Raw genomic sequence first — 16,240 nt, forward strand, 5'->3', positions numbered from 1 at the left:
AATAATGTTGGCTGGAATTTGTTAAGCGCTTACTATGTGCAAAGCCCTGGGAATAATGTCGGTGTTTGTTAAGCGCTTGCTCTGTGCAGAGCACTGTTAATGATAATAATGTTGGTATTTAAGAGCTTACTATGTGCAGAGCACTGTTAATAATAATGATGATGTTGTTTTTTGTTAAGCGCTTACTATGTGCAGAGCACTGTGAATAATAATAATAATGTTGGGTTTTGTTAAGCGCTTACTATGTGCAGAGCACTGTTTAATAATAATAATGTTGGTATTTAGAGCTTACTATGTGCAGAGCACCGTTAATCATAATAATGTTGGTATTTGTTAAGCGCTTACTATGTGCAGAGCACTGTTAATAATAATAATAATAATAATGTTGGTTTTTGTTAAGCGCTTACTATGTGCGGAGCACTGTTAATAATAATAATGTTGGTATTTAAGAGCTTACTATGTACAGAGCACTGTTAATAATAATAATGTTGGTATTTGTTAAGCACTTACTATGTGCAGAGCACTGTTAATAATAATAATAATGTTGGTACTTGCTAAGCGCTTACCATGTGCAGATCACTGTTCTAAGCGCTGGGGGATATTCTCCCCCAATGATTAGACTGTAAGCCCGTCAGTGGGCAGGGATTGTCTCTATCTGTTGCCGAATTGTCTATTCCAAATGCTTGGTACAGTGCTCTGCACATAGTAAGTGCTCAATAAATACTGTTGAATGAATGAATGAATACAGGGTCATCAGGCTGTCCCACGTGAGGCTCGTAGTCATCATCCCCATTTTACAGATGAGGTCACTGAGGCACAGAGAAGTGCCTGGCCCACAGTCACACAGCTGCCAGGTGGTAGATCCGGGATTCGAACCCATGACCTCTGACTCCCAAGCCCAGGCTCTTTCCACTGAGCTATGCTGCTTCTCTGTTCTAAGCGCTGGAGGGTGGATGGGCCGTGCAGGGTCGCTGGGGGAGGGTCAGGGATGGAGAGGGGAGAGGCAGGGGTATTGGATGGCCCAGGCAGGGTCACTGGGGGAGAGGCAGGGATGGAGAGGGGAGAGGCAGGGGTGGTGGATCGGCCTCGCCGGGTCGCTGGGAGAGAGTCAGGGATGATGGATGGTCCATCACTAACTTCGAGGGTGGTTGTCCAGGAGGGTGACCGCAAGGTTCCCCCAAACGTCCCACTGCCCCTCCTGGAGACAGAATCTGGGCTGATGGACCGTGAGCCTGTCCTGGGACTCTGCCACTCAGCAGCTGACATTTGTAAGATACATTCTTTTCTTGGTTTTGAGTTTTCTCTCAAGCCGTTTGAATTTCCTGGCCAGATTTAGGAACTTGCTGGGGGGCAACAGCCGGACAGCCGGGCAGCCGGGCCGGGATGAAGTTGAGCCTCTCCAAGGTGGTTAATGGTTGTCGCCTGGGCGTCCTGACCAGCCTGGGCAAGAAGGGAGACCAGATGATGGAGTTTCCCAGCTGTCTGCTCTACACCAAGACAGGGTCTGCCCCTCACCTGACGCACGACACGCTGCAGGCCGTCCATGGTGTCCCGGCTGTGGTCCAGCTCACTCTACCCACGCTGTAAGCTCTTGGTGGCGGGGACGCCGGGGCTCTCCGTCTGCTCTCTTGACTGGCAGCGGGCCAAACTGCGGGCCCCTCAGCCTGGGGAACCCGGTGCTGGCCCTGTACGTGCACGCACGGACACATACACACCACGATCAATTCGTAGCCTTGAAGCATCTCACTATGGCGAACCCACACTGTCCTGTGGGGGTGGGGGAGGTCCAGTGGTCAGAGCAAAGGGCTGGAAGCTCGGAGAAACGGGGCCTGTTCCCATCTCTGCTCCTAGCCTGCTGCGTCACCTCGGGCAAGTCCTTGAGTCTCTCTGGGCCTCAGTTTCCTTCTCGGTCCAAAGCAGGGAAAGATGCTGGGAGGACAAAGAGGAGAGGAATAGTATGAAAGCACCAGACAAAGGAATTGAAAATTTTAAAAATAAGTCCAGCGCCAGGCAAATTAAAGACATTTCAATTCCCACCCAGTGGATGGGGGAGTCTCTATCCATACCCGCCGACGGGCTGAGGGCCAACCCTGCCCTCTGAGGAATCCAGTGTGGCCCATGGCAGCTTCCTGCCCGGCAGACAGGTGCTGGCGAGGTTTAGTCCAGCGCGCGGCAGCCGTCCGGCTCCTGGCCCCACTCGGACATCTCTGTTTGGTTGCAGGGCAGAGTACAGCGAGATCTTGGAGGAGTATAAGGAAGGGATCGGGAACTTCATAGGTAAAAGCAGGCCCAGCGGGGTCTTCCCGGAGGTCAAGCGGCAGGCGGTGAGCGCTTACCGACGGCCGCACAACTCGTTTCTGACGCTGGGGTCCCGGGGCTCAAGGCGCGACAGAGTAGCGCTTTCCCCTTCCTGGGAAGGGAGCTGGTCTTCTCCTGCCCCTCTGTGGGCAGGCCGTTTCGGTTGTTCCCTCCGACCTCGTGAGGCTGCAGGCCATCGGGGGCCGGGGCCGCGTCTCCTCCCTCGTCCAATTCCCCCGGCCTCCATGGCTTCCTCTTGCCTTGCGGAAACAGGTATGCCGGAGGCGGTGCACTACTGCTCTCTCCACGATCCCGCCCACCCCTGCCCTGCTGGGTACATCAGCAACAAGGTCGGTTCCCTCGGCGGTGCCTGGCTCGACCTCTCACACCCGGGGTGACTGACCTCTGGTTGTGGCACGTTTCCTGTTTAGGGGCCCTCGCTAGGTGCCCGGTGGCTCGTGACTCTCCTCCTTCTACCCGGCTCTCCTCCCCCTCCCCCCGTCTCCCCACAGACCGTGTCAGTGTGGGGTGTCGGCGGGCGCTTGGAGATGACGCCCACCAGATTCATGGCTATCCAGCGGGCCCTGCAGCCAGACTGGTTCCAGTGCCTCTCGGATGGGGAGGCTCTGCAGGGGGACGTGTCCTCAGAAAAGAGAGCCCGGAAGTCGGTGGACCGCTCCCTGGCCTTCCTGGATGAATGCTTGCAGCTCTGGGAAAAATCAGCGGTGAGAGACCCGGCCCACGGTTGTGGGTGCGGACTCTGCCTGGTCGCCGGGGCAGGAACTGGCCTGGGGTGGGAGGGGCAGGGATCTGGCAGGGTGTTATCTCCGAGGGGGGCTGGAATCCGGGACCCAAAACCAGCCTGGGGTCTTCCCAGCCCTTTCGCTGGGCCACTTGCTCCTCCACGCAGGTCAGCATGGCCGTGTGGCTGGCCAATAGCCAGACGTACCCCAGCACGGGGCTGGGGCTGAGCGGAGGTGGGGGTAGCCCACAGGGGTGGGACCGGCAGCTGCCTAAATGCCGACTCTCCGTTCTCAGGTCCTCAGGCAGAGCGTGCCGATCGGCGTGATCGAAGGCGGGGACGTGCTGGAGGAGCGGCTGCGCTCGGCCCGCGAGACGGCCAAGCGTCCCGTCGGCGGCTTCCTCCTGGACGGGTTCCAGGGCTCGGCCATGACCCCGGAGACGAGGCGGCAGCTGGTCCGCTCCGTCACCGCCCAGCTGCCGGACGACAAGCCCAGGCCTGTCTACAGCGGGGCGCCCCCGGGGGCGGGTTGGTGGGTGGGCGTCTCGGGGGAGGGCCGCGGGCATGGGTGCCTGCCGCGGGGAGCCGAGTGCGCCTAGAACTGTGGTCGCCGACCCGGGCCTGATTCCTGCCGTGTCATCAGACCCAGGGCAGTCGACTCTGTGACAGGCGAGGCAGGCTCGGACTCGAGCACAGTCTGTGATATCTCGTGCTCTGAACGCCTTCTCTGCTGGTCCCCGATTAGGTCTGCTATGGGGGAGGGTTCAGGGGCCGGCTCGCCGGGGCAGGATGAAAATGTGCGGGGCACCCCCTTCCCATGTGTCCCATTGCCATCCAGGAGTCCCAGATCTTGGCATGGCCCTGGGCTGGGTCTGACTCCCCAGTTCTCTCTGTCTGTCTCCCACAGGCTCATCTGCGGGGTCGGCCGTCCGGATGAAGTGCTGGAGTGTGTGGAGGCTGGGGTGGACTTGTTTGAGAGCTTTTTCCCCTACCAGGTAACGGAGCGCGGCTGTGCCTTGTCCTTCTGCTTCCAGTGCCGGCCGGACCCTGAGGAGGCAGGTGGGTCTCTCCAACCAGAGCTGTGGGGGCGATGGTCGGTGGGGAGCGGGGAGAGGCACGTACTTTATTCTTGGCAAGTCCCGGCTGGCGGGGGGGCGGTACAGAAAGAGCGGCTGTTTATGATCCGTGCTCCCCCAACCTTCCACCATCTAGTCCCTTCCTCCCTCCCCCACCACTTTGTTATCCCCCACCATGTCTGGTCCCCGCTATTGCCCTGCAACAAGTCCAGTGCCTTCTCCAGGAGCCCAGCAGAGGATCAGTATGGGGAGAGCTGGCACTCTGCCCCGTGGGATCAATGAGCTCCGAGAACGCTCTCTAGGCCCCTCCCAGGTGGGGTGGGGTGGGCAGAGTGGGCGGGGGCCAGACCGATGACACCTGGTCCTGTTCTCCAGGGGTAAGTTCCAATGGGGTTCAGGCCGAGGGAAAGGAGCGGGACCAGTCAGAGAAGGGGAACAGCTCTGCCCGTCACGAGGACATCACGTCGTTTGAGATTCACCTGAAGGATAAGAGGTGGGTGCCCGCCTGTCTGCCACCCCCCACCGCCCCTCGCTCTGGTTTGTGTCAGTGGGATGGGGGCCGGCTCACTCAATCTGTTCCCTCTTCTGGAGGGAGTTAGGGCAGCAATTGATGAAATTGGGGGTAATCCACATGTGTGCTCCCAGCTCCCTTCCCCATCCTCCTCCTTTCCCCCTTTTACCCTCTCTGCCTCTTCCTTCCCAAACCCTCTCTGCTCCCTCCCTCCCTCTCTGTCCCCGCCTCCTTACCCCATCTTCAGACCTTGCGGGTGAAGGCCAGGCTGCTGCCGATGTCCCTGGGCATAAAGCCGGCCGGTCAGCTCTGGGGGAGCCTCCAGGTGGTGAGCCTGGTGAGACAAGGCAAGGAAGTCCCAGAGCTCAGTGGGAGGGCGTGAGGGGAGGGGCAGGGCTTCGAGGCCCGCCCTGCCAGCCCTGTCGCCATCCCCAGGTACCAGGATGATTTTGGCCCCTTGGTGCCAGGCTGTGCCTGCTACTGTTGCCAGAATCACAGCCGCGCCTACGTCCACCACCTCCTGGTGACCAATGAGCTGCTGGCCGGGGTCCTGCTAATGACCCACAACTTCCAGCATTACTTCGGCTTCTTCCGCTCCATACGCGAGGCCCTGAGGGATGAGACGCTGGGCCGACTGCAGGACCTCATCCGCCAGCAGGCGGCCTGACCCCCGCGGCGGGGCCTCCGACCCCGGACAGGAGCAGACGCAGGGGAGCGGCAGCCTGGAGCCGGGCCGGGAGAACTGTCGTGGGAATGTGGGGCCTTCAGCCACGGTGGGGCGTGACCCGGGAGGCCAAGCCAGCTCCCGCTCGGCCTCTGTCGGGCCTCCCCTCCATCCGTGCACGGTTCCATCAGAGCCAGTCCTCTCGCTCTGGGAGTGGGAGATGCCCAGCCCCTTCTCCCCTGCCCCCCGGCAGAGGCCATTTCCCTAGCTGGCCAGTCCAGAACCGGGTAGCGGGGCTCCTGAAGGTGTAGCCACTGAGATCTGGTCCCTCACTATTAAAGCAGCAGGTGGTGTCTCTGTTAAATTTCCACGGGGCTGCAACCTTGTCTCTGTGCAGCTGGGGCCGGAGTGCTGCCGAGGAACCCAATGCCAGGGAGTAGGGCAGGTTCCCAGGGGTGCAAGCTGGCACAGGCAGCCGGGCGGGAAGCCTCATCCACATCCCCTGTTGATTCCTTCTCGTTTCTGTGATTGACAAGCCGGCATGGCCTCAGTGCTCGGAGCAGGGCTTGGCACAAGGGCGGAGACCTCCTGTGGCCAGAGATTTGGCATTGGCACCCATGTGCTGGTAGGGGCATCGGGGGTAGGACAGGACTCGGAGAAAGGCCAAACACGGTGCCTTTCAATGGGTTGGCAGGTCACCTGCCAGAGGGTGTATCCTCCAAATTCTCTAATCCTGGGGCTCACCCTCCCAATCTTTCAACCCTGAGGTTCACCCTTTTAACCCTCAGACCCCAAAAGCTCACCCTCCAAACTAAGCCATAAGGTTTACCCACTCAAGGCTCAGGGCTCACCCTCCCAACCCTCCACAGGTAGAGGCTCAAAGGCTGATGTCCCTTTGGGGTCATTCATTTGGCCTTGCAATATGGGTGATTTTAAGGTTGGATCGGTTAATCAATCCCTCAACCAATGGTATTTGTTGAGTGCTATTGTGTGCAGAGCACTGAACTAAGTGCTGGGGAAGGCACAATCCAGTGGAGTTGGTAGAAACATCGTGACCCCATGCGCTTGGCTCATGACCACCACAACAGTCAGGCAATTGTATTTATTGGGCACTTACTGTGTGCAGAGCACTGTACTAAGCACTTGAGGAGAGTACAATGTAACAGTAAATGGACACATTCCCTCCCCACAGTGAGCTTACAGTGATCCTGAACCCAACTGGCAGCAAGCCAGCACCCACTCTGCATATGACAAGCGCGCGTGTGCATGCACACACTCTGTATAGCCAGTGACCACCCAGTATGCCCCACCAATCCCCATGACTCCAGGAAGATGAGTCCACCTATGCCTTTCTGCCAGCCATCCGGGTCCAGGCTGGACCCTGGACCAGCTGAACCAGGAGGGTCCGGCTTCCACCCCGGGAAAGTTTGAGCTACAGAAATGCTCAGGAAAGGAACTCCTGGCTTTACGGGACCCTTATGGGAATGTGTCCCATCAGTATATATACATATATACACAATAGTATTTATTGAGTGCTTACTATGTGCAGAACACTGTACTCAGCTCTGCAACAGTACAGTTCGGCAACAGAGACAATCCCTGCCCAATGACGGGCTCACAGTCTAAACGGGGGAGATAGGCAGCAAAACAGAACAAAGCAAAAGCAAGACATCATCAAGATAAATAGAATCACGGAGATAGACATCTCATTAAAATAATTAGGGTAATAAATAATGTATACAAATGAGCACTGAGGGGAAGGGGGAAGCGCAGAAGGTGGAGGGGAGGGGGAGCAGAGGGAAAGAAGGGCTCAGTCTGGGAAGGCCTCCTGGAGGAGGTGAGCTCAGTAGGATATATGTACATATACACACACATATGTGTGTGTGTGTATATATATATAGTTATGTTATTAAACACTATTTGTCAAGCACTTTTCTAAGTTGGGATAGATAGAGGGTAATCAGTTGGACACAGTCCATGTCCCACCTGTGGCTCAGTCATAATCACCATTTTACGGATGAGGTAACTGAGGCATAGAGAAGCTAAGTGACTTGCTGAAGGTGACACGGCAGGCAAGTGGTGCAGGCAGGACAAGAACCCAGGTCCGTACTCCATCCACTAGGCCACACTGCTTCTCTTAGCTGCATCTTGTTTGATATCTCTACCCCAGTACTTAGTACAGTGCTTGGCGGATAGTAAGCATTTAACAGATATCCAGATTAATCTTTATTATTATGGCCCCAGACTGGGGCTGTGTCCTGGGGGGGAGCTGGATAAATACTGATGGTATTTGTTAAACGCTTACTATGTGCCACCGTTCTAAGCGCTGGGGGAAATACAAGGTAATCAGGTTGTTCCACATGAGGCTCACAGTCTTAATCTCCATACTATAGATGAGGTAAGAGGTACAGAGAAGTGAAGTGACTTGTCCGAAGTCACACAGCTGATGTGTTATCTTCCCTCAGCTAAGCCTCCTTTCCCCCCTTTGCCTCTGCTCCTCCCCTTCTCCCTTCCCCTCCCTCAGCACTGTGCTCATTTGTATATATTTTTATTACCTTATTTATTTTGTTAATGAGGTGTCCATCCCCTTGATTCTATTTATCGTGACTAAGTTTCTTGTTTTTGTCCATCTGTCTCCCCCGATTAGATCGTAAGCTCGTCAGTGGGCGGGGATCATCTCTGTTGCCGAATTGGCCATTCCAAGCGCTTAGTCCAGTGCTCCGCACATAGCAAGCGCTCAATAAATACTATAGAATAAATAAGTGGCGGAGACGGGATTAGAACCCACGACCTGTGACTCTCAAGCCCGGGTTCTTTCCACTAGGCCACGCTGCTTCCCGGTGGGACGGGAGAGGCCCAGCTGGACGAGCGGGCGGCAGACGGGCCTCCTCGCCCCGGCCGCCCTCCCGTCCCGAAATACCTTGCCAGGCGGTGGCAGGTGGAGGGGGATGAGTGACAGGTGGGGGCCGGCGAGCTGACACCTGCTGTTCCGGCAGATGGTGGCGAGGCTGGGCCACCTGCGCCCCGCCAGCGCTTGGCCGGCTCCCCGAGCAGATGCAGAGCGGAGGAGAGGAGCGGAGCAGAGCGGAGGGAGAGCAGCAGGCCTGAGCTGGCTTCGGCCCCACTCCTCCCAGCCACTCCCATCCCAGCGACTGCCAGGCCAGGACGCCCCCCTGGACGTCCCGATTCCCCCCCCCAGGGACCCAACACCGACCGTCCGGTCAATCGGCCAATCGATTGAGAAGCCGTGTGCCTTGGTAGAAAGAGCTCGGGTTTGGGAGTCAGAGGACGGGGGTTCTAATCCCAGATCCGCCCCTTGTCTGCCGTGGGACCTTGGGCAGGCCACTTAACTGCCCTGGGACGCAGTGACCTCATCTGTAAAATGGGGATTAAGACCGTGAGCCCCGTGTGGCAAAACCGATTACCCTGTATCCACCCTAATGCTCAGAACAGTGCTTGGCACTGTTAATGCTTAACAAATACCGTTATTATTATTATTAAGCCTTTACTGTCTGCAGAGACCATACTATGCCCTGGGGAGAGTTCGGTATAACAGAGTTAGTGGACATGTTCCCTTTCCACAGTGAGCTCACTGTCTGAGTCCAACCCCCCGACTCTCCCTCCCCATACCTGACTCTCCCCCAGTGACCCAAACACAGACCATTCGACACCCCTGACTCCCCCCCTCTCTTCCTGACTGTCCCTCAGTGACCCAGCACGGGCCATCCACAACACCTGTCCCTCCCTTGTCCTTCCCTGACTCTAACTCTACAGCTGAGTGAGATGCAGTTGTCGCAGAGTGGCACTTGCTGGCCAGCAAGCAGGAGAAGTGAAAGGTCTCGTCTCACCCCACAGCAGGGGGAAATGCCAGAGTCTGAAACTCACGATCTTGCTGTCCCTCTAAACTCGTCTCTTCTCCCTCTCTTCTCGCTTTCTATCTACTGCTAATTCCTGCCAATTCTCCTTCCACTTTGTCTCCCAGGTCTACCCCTTGCTCTCCACCCCAATACCGTCACCTGGGCACCAGCTATCAGCAGATTGCAGTTAGATTTGTCCAGCAGTCCCCTCGCTGAGCTCCTTGCCTCCAGCCTCTACCCGTGTCAGTCCAACCTCCATTCTGCTGCCTGGATCTTCTTCAAGAAATGCCCCTCAGCACATGCTCCTCCAGCCTCCCAAAGCTCCTCTGGCTGCCTGTCCCCTAACCACTGACCCCGAAGTTGCCTGTCCCCTAACCACTGACCCCGAGGCTGCCTGTCCCCTCACCACCGGCCCCGAGGCCATCTGCCGGTTCTCTCTACTTTCCGACTGGGCTCTCCACAGCTGCCCCTTCCAGTTTACCGTCTCATCTCAGCCCCCCACCTTTACTCCCGCCCAACTCCTCATTCATTCATTCAATCGTATTTATTGAGCGCTTACTGGGCAGAGTACTTTACTAAGCACTTGGAAAGTACAATTCGGCAACAGATAGAGACAATCCCTATCTAACAATGGGCTCACAGTCTAGAAGGGGGAGACAGTCAACAAAACAGAACAAGTAGACAGGCATCACTACCATCAAAACAGATAAATAGAACCAAAAATAAATGCACATCATTAATAAAATAGAGCAATAAATATGTACAAATATATACAAGTGCTGTGGGGAGGGGAAGGGGGTAGAGCAGAGGGAGGGAGTAGGGGAAATGGGGAGGGGAGTAGGAGCAGAGGGAAAGTGAGGGTTCAGTCTGGGAAGGCCTCCTGGGTCACCTGCACCGGAACTGCTGCTTCTCTGTCCCAGCCCCGACCCTGACCACAACTGCTCAGCCTCAGCGAGCCTCGGCCTTTAAAGCTTCTAAAACTCTCCTTCCTTCAGGAAGCTTCCCTCCATCAATTCCCCACCCCAGTGAGTCCATTCAAATCCAACAGCCACCTTTAACGCTCGCATTTTTATTTCTACTCGTGAATGACCGATCCTGATTTAATCTACTTTCAGTCCAAAATATTTGCTCTTCTACCTGATTCTTTCTTCTTCCTACTGTCATAACTATTTGTAAATATATCGTCTCTCTGCCCTATCAGTGGAAGCTCCCCGTGGAGCTTCTGCTGTGCCACTCGTGAACTCAGTCCAGGGGTGAGTGCTCAGTACAGTGTTCACACCCAAGGGGCGGTCTGTATGCAGGGTTCACACCCAGTGGGTGCTCAATGAAGTGGTTTCCGCCCCCCTCCCCACCATCCAGGGCACCCTCAGGACGATACTCACATTCAGCTGGTGTTCAGTGCAGGGGCCGCTCCACCTTCCCTCCTCTCAGACTTCCTGGTTTTCGAGGGGATCGTCCGTCTCTGCGATCCGTCTCCTCAGCCCATTTCTGCCGCCTGCCTTAGTGATCCGTCCATCTCTTTCCACCCACCGAGTGATGGGCCCCTCCAGCCCTGTGGCCGGGAAGCCCAACGGGCGGTGTAAGTGCGGCCCAGGGTGCGCTGTTCCGCTTGAGGCCATGAGGCCACTCTGCAGGACGTGGGCGGCTGGCCTGCCTTGGCCACCTGCAGAACGCTGACCCCGATTAGGTGCGTGGAGAGGGAATAGGGGGAAGGAAGGGGAGGAGGAGCAGTGTCGGAGAGGTACCCCTCCACTTCCCTCTCCTCCCGGTTCTGGGAGCATCAGGCAGAGACTGGGAGACTGACTTAGAACAGAGGTCCCAGAGCGATTGCGAGACAGGGAATAGCATCAGGCACTGGGGCATGAGATTGCAGCAGTGCAGGAGGAGGCAGGGTTTCCAGGGTCACCAAGGAAGGAGGGACTGTCAGCTGAGCCCCACTTGGCCTGTTCAAGGCTTATTCCTCACAGGACACTTTTGAGAAAACAACTCAGTCCAGCCACATGTTGGAAGCAGCCACAGCAAAAGATGGTCTTGGCCTGGCTTCTGGCCGGACACCCCGAACTTTCCATCTCAACTTCCCCAAGATGTGGGCACGCCCAGCCCCGACTCCGAAACACCACCTCCGTTCTCAGTCTCCTTGCCTGAAGGCTAGACCTGCCACCCGGTTCTGGGGCCTCCCTGTCTCCAGCACGGACCCAGACGAGTGAGCAGGGATCTGTCATGGACCTGGAGCGCCTTTGGAGAGTCCAAGGATCACGGGGGAGTTCTGTCAGTTCCCCTGGCAGAGGAACGATAAAGACAAACCTCGGAGGGTGAAGAACGAGGTTGAGGAATGACGGCATTGACCCTCACCCTGTTGGGGCAGGGATTCGAGGAGACTCTGTCAGGAAGGCGGGTCGGGAGCTGGTGGAGGCGGCCGCCCAAAAGGGAGGGTGGGGGCATTTCGGTCTCATCCCCAGGGAGACCCAGAAACCATGGCAGAGTTGCCTTCTACACAGAGAGATCAAAGTGGATGTTGCTAATTTTAGGGGTAACATGGGTGAAGCTAAAGATCAGTACCCAACTAAAGTCAGTTCATACTTCAGTCAGAATTTTCTTTTAAAAGCCTCTACTACCTAATAACCTCTGTGGATTTATTTCCTCTGCCTGTCTGGGGGTTGGGACTGGAGGGGGCTGAAGGTTCTGTCCTAGGAATGACTATCACTAGAGCTCTTCACTATCTGTATAGACCTTTTTTTGCGGGGGGGGGGGGGAGTGGGACTTGATCCGCCCATGTAAGCAGTCTCACAAGCTTCAGGGAATCCCAACTATTGGTGGGGAGAGGGGGCTGAAGCTTTGGCCTAGTTTCCCCGCAAGATGCTGAGCTCGCTCGCAGGTCGGTGGCAAAATCCTCCCTCAATGCTCTGTGAGTCCCGGCAGGGCCTGGGGGTATGAGTTACCTGAAGCACTCGGGGGGCACCCACAGGGTGTGTGTATCACTATTTGCGAACAGGCCACCGAGGTGAGGTCATCCAGCATCTTCCTCTTCTCTGGGGCACTGCCGGTTGTTGGGGTGGGTACCATCCCACACACTGCCAGTCTGGCACAGGGCAGGTGGGGGATGTGGACTCCTGAGCGGGGTCTGGACCCATCAGCCCCAATGGGTAAGGGGACTGGGGGCGGTTTGGTCCCTGGATTCAACTGTGGCCCCTGTGGTGGCCCTGGTGTCCATCCTGGGGCAAAATCTCTTTGGGAGGCTGCGTCCCCCTGGGTGCTGGGTGCACTCCTGGCGGTTCTCCAGTCATCTCACCTCCTCCAGAAACCCTTCCCCCACTGACCACAGCATCCTGATCACCTCCCCCCTTTCAGGTAAACACCTTGGTCACGTGAGTCTAGCACCCCCCCACCCCCGTCCTCCCGGCAATCCCCAACCCCTTTAGCACTCAGCCTTTCATTCTCCTCTTCTCATGTGCCTTTACATATTCTTATGTATTTCTCAATCTATCGATAGCATTTATCAAGCACATATTGTGTATGGAAATTGTGTATTATAAATTATATTAATGTCTGCCCCGCTACCCCAGAGTGTAAGCTCGTTGTGAGCAGGCAACATGTCTGCTGTTTTATTGTATTCTCCCAAGAGGTTAGTACAGTGCTCTGCAAATAGTAAGTGCTTAATAAATAAGGATTGATTGACCGATTAATTGACTAAGCAGTTGGGAGAATGCAATAGAGTTTGTGATGTCTGACCTCAAGGGGCCTTCAGTCTAGCCGGGCCTACGGAAGCTCAGCCCACTTACAGAGAGGAGGAAGAACATGGAAACGTGGCCACGTGGAGAAGCCAGGGCCAAGACAGTAGAGCCCAGAAGACTCCAGGGGGTTGGGAGCGTACAAGTGCTGCAGGAGAGTTGAGAGGGTGTGACTAGAGGAGACAACCTCCCTCCATTAACTGACTGGGGTGAGGGTGGGAGGCGGTTTCGGGAGGGCCTTGAAGCTAGGGAGAGCTGAGCTCAGGACTGGTCGATTAGGGTGGGGGGTTGGGGAGAAGGACGTCGGCAAAGGTCGGTCGGGAACGAGGCCTGATGGAAAGGGGAGATCAGGAGGAACAGAGAGCATGAGCTGGGACAGAGTGGGAGAAGAGAATGTAGAGATGAGTGGGAAGGAGCCGACAGACCTTCTTTCCGCTTGATGCAGAGAGGACCGGGCGATCGCTGGAGGCCTTGGAGGAGTGGGGCGATGGAGTCTGACTGCCGCTGTGGAACCATATCCTCCAGAAGAGCAGAGTGAAACCTGGGCTCCTGTGTCCGTTCGGTCATCGATTCAGCTCCTTCATTCATCGAGACCTGTCTGACTTTTTGTCCATTCAATTGATTGATTGATCCATGTGTGCGGGGCACTGTACTGAGCACTTGGGAGAGTCTAATACCCCAGAGCAGCAGGCACGATCTCTGCTTCCGTAGGTGTGGTTCCTCCAGCTGTGGCTGCTGAATCTGTGCCTGCCTTTCGCCCTCAAAAGAGTGGGAGCTGCCCGATGGCAGGGAACCACGGGTACCTTGCTCTGATGTGCTCCGCTGCGCTCTCCCCAGTGCCGGCACAGGGGGTGGCGCCCAGCACGCGGTGGAGGCAAAGCATGGACGGAGGGGGACCTGGCTCCTTTCCAGATACCCCCATTTGAGGTGAGAGGTGGAGTGATGAGGGCCGTCCGGTCAGCTGGCCCCTCTGGCCCCTAAGGCTGTCTTTGGGAATGTCCCTTGGGGGGCGGGGCTCAGGCCGGAGGCTGCCCGGGGAAGGAGCTGGACCCCTGGGGAGCCCAAAGACAGTGACACACCAGGAACCCAGAGGAGAGGTTTTTTCTTTTTTTTTTTTAATTATTCCTTCATATTCAAACTTCACAAACAGTGTGAACTTGTACAATACCTCGGAAAGTGAAACTTACAAAAAAAGTGCTGGTAACATTTAAAAAAAAAACAACAAAAAACCCAAAAAACAAACATCATTCTTAGCAACATCAATTACTCTTCCACACAAAACAGAAACCTTGTAAAATTTATTTCCGTATTTTTAAGGCGTAATACTTCCGTATAAAGTATATGCAAGAGATAAAACTTCACAGTATTCCAAAATGTCACAATAATAATAATAATAATATAGTATAATGAAGCGCTACAGTTAATTTTCTTTTTTTTTATTTTTTTCCTGTTTAAATAACAAATACAAGTCACAGGTAAATATACGTGAGAAAAATACGAGGCTAATATTAAATGGCAGGTAAGGATACTGTCACTGTAAGAAAAAACTGGCAGGATGTGTGTATTTATTCTATATTTTAAAGCACTTGATAGAAAAGGCGTATGCAAGGTTTTTAAAACAATTTTCTGTTTTTGTTTGTTTTGTTTGATAGCTGACAACCGTTTGGGAATACGATGAGAGAAAAATTAGGAATCTCTCAAAACCACTGGCCTGCTCATCCCCAACCAGCACGTGACTATGGATGGATGGATAGATGTTTGGGCAGGGGCGTTTGCATGCGTGCGCATGTGCATGTGCATGTGTGAGTGCCCTCGCTGGCCCCCGCCCCACCCAGAGGGCAGGCTCAGCCTTCTCTCTCTCTCTCAGGCGGAACCAGCCTGCCCGCCCGGCCCGGCCCGGCCTGCCTGTCCCTCAGCTCCCTGTAGGACTGGGGTCACAGGTGGGTCTTGTACACGGCACTGTCCCGGGGCCGGGACGCGGTGTGGCTGGCTGGGGAGATGGTATGTGTGTGTGTGTGTTGTGTGTGTGTGTGCGGGCATGCCTGTGTGTGTGCAGAGCGCGTGTTTGTGCACGCGCGCACACACAGGGGCCGCTCCCGGGAAGGGAACCGCTTTCCTGTCCCCGTTAAGACCCACCATCCTAGGGAACGATTCCGGGCTGTGCGCTCAACAGGCTTCAGGGCTCAAGAAGCCGGTTCCCCTATGGGCGGTGGCCCTGGGAGGCTGGATCCTGCACACCTGCCTGGGGCCCCTCGCCCTCGCCCCTGCCCGTGTGCCCAGCCAGCCCTCCGGGCCGTGGGGAATAGAAAGGCAGACAGCAGATAGCGTAACACGTCGATAAGGTGCTCAAAGAAAAATGTGGCCCCCTTCCCAGAGGGGCGGCCACGTTAAGGTGCTTCATAAAGTATTTTTTTTTCCCTCCACTTTTCGTTTCCAACATCGAGAGAGAGTATTGATTGGTTGGTGTGGGTGGGCCTAGTCAGGCCCGGCTTGTTGAGATTTCTGGAATCTCCCCTAGACAAGGGCTGCGCGGTGGTGGGCTGTGTGCTGTGCTGGGTCTGTCGTGGGTCACTCTAGCTTTCCGATCTTATCCCAAGTAACCAAAGAAGGAAATGACTCAAAGTAAAACGTGGTGTGCCGGGCGGCCCGAGCCCCGGCCCGTCCTCCCCTCTGGCCACCGCGCAATGACCGAGTCACTCGCCGACGGCTGTTTGGATGTTTTGTGATCTGTTCCGAGAGCCTGACCTCGTTTCCTCTGCTGCTGTGTGTTTGTGTGGTGCCAGGGGCCGTCTCCCGCAGACATGTGCCCGGCCGGGCGGACACGTGCCTGGGGTCGGCCTGTGGCCGTGGACGCTGGGGTGGGAATGGTGAGGACTGGAGATTGTGACTGGGGCGGGGAGACCGTAGCCTCTCACCTCCCCCGGGGGGCTGCAAATGGTTTGGACCTCGGATTCTTGACTTTAAAGTGCATTTGATGCAAAATAACCGGTCCTCCCCTTGCACACCCTGGAAGTAGCAAAACATTTGGGATGTGGGGGTCAATGTTTTGGCCCCCAGGGTCCACAGAACCAGGGGCTGGGGGGGCAGAGCCGGGCAGCCCCCTGCGGCGAGACCCCCGCGGGTGGATCTGGATTCCTAACACCTGGCTGAGACTTTGGAGGAAGGTGGCCAAGGGAAGAGAAGAGGAGGAGGAGGAGGGGGAGGGGAAGGGAAAGAAAGGGGTGGGAGAGAGGAAGACAAGGAGACTGAGGGGGGAGAAGAAGAAGAAGAGAAGGAAGGAGAGTTCAGAGGAGGGAAGGGAGATTTTCGTGTGTCGGCCAATGGCAAAAACAAAGCTTTCCCATCAAAGTGACTGTACATTCCC

General features: G+C 55.9%; 1 protein-coding gene across 3 annotated transcripts; it reads left to right on the forward strand.

Moving 5' to 3' along the window:
- Positions 1-1,108: 1,108 nt before the first annotated feature.
- On the forward strand, positions 1,109-14,498 carry QTRT2 (queuine tRNA-ribosyltransferase accessory subunit 2). Of its 3 annotated transcripts, none has more exons than XM_029075676.2 (8): positions 1,109-1,583; positions 2,222-2,277; positions 2,572-2,648; positions 2,811-3,023; positions 3,337-3,536; positions 3,948-4,099; positions 4,492-4,609; positions 13,322-14,498. In XM_029075676.2, the coding sequence occupies exons 1-8, from the start codon at positions 1,384-1,386 to the stop codon at positions 13,476-13,478; spliced, it is 1,173 nt and encodes a 390-aa protein (XP_028931509.1). In that variant the 5' UTR covers positions 1,109-1,383; the 3' UTR covers positions 13,479-14,498. The 3 variants fall into 3 exon arrangements, with proteins under 3 accessions (XP_028931509.1, XP_001513192.1, XP_007654918.1); XM_001513142.5 differs by lacking the exon at positions 13,322-14,498 and adding an exon at positions 5,063-5,659 and having other exon boundaries at positions 1,114-1,583; XM_007656728.3 differs by lacking the exons at positions 2,222-2,277; positions 13,322-14,498 and adding an exon at positions 5,063-5,659 and having other exon boundaries at positions 1,444-1,583.
- Positions 14,499-16,240: the final 1,742 nt, after the last annotated feature.

This window comes from Ornithorhynchus anatinus, chromosome 11 (genome assembly GCF_004115215.2).
Source record: "Ornithorhynchus anatinus isolate Pmale09 chromosome 11, mOrnAna1.pri.v4, whole genome shotgun sequence".
NCBI lineage: Eukaryota > Metazoa > Chordata > Mammalia > Monotremata > Ornithorhynchidae > Ornithorhynchus > Ornithorhynchus anatinus.

Coding starts and splice junctions, on each gene's coding strand:
- QTRT2 (XM_001513142.5), top strand. CDS start 1,384: ATGAAGTTGAGCCTCTCCAAGGTGGTTAATGGTTGTCGCCTGGGCGTC. Junction 4,100..4,491: donor GCCGGACCCTGAGGAGGCAG/GTGGGTCTCTCC, acceptor CCTGTTCTCCAG/GGGTAAGTTCCAATGGGGTT. Junction 4,610..5,062: donor ATTCACCTGAAGGATAAGAG/GTGGGTGCCCGC, acceptor CGCCATCCCCAG/GTACCAGGATGATTTTGGCC.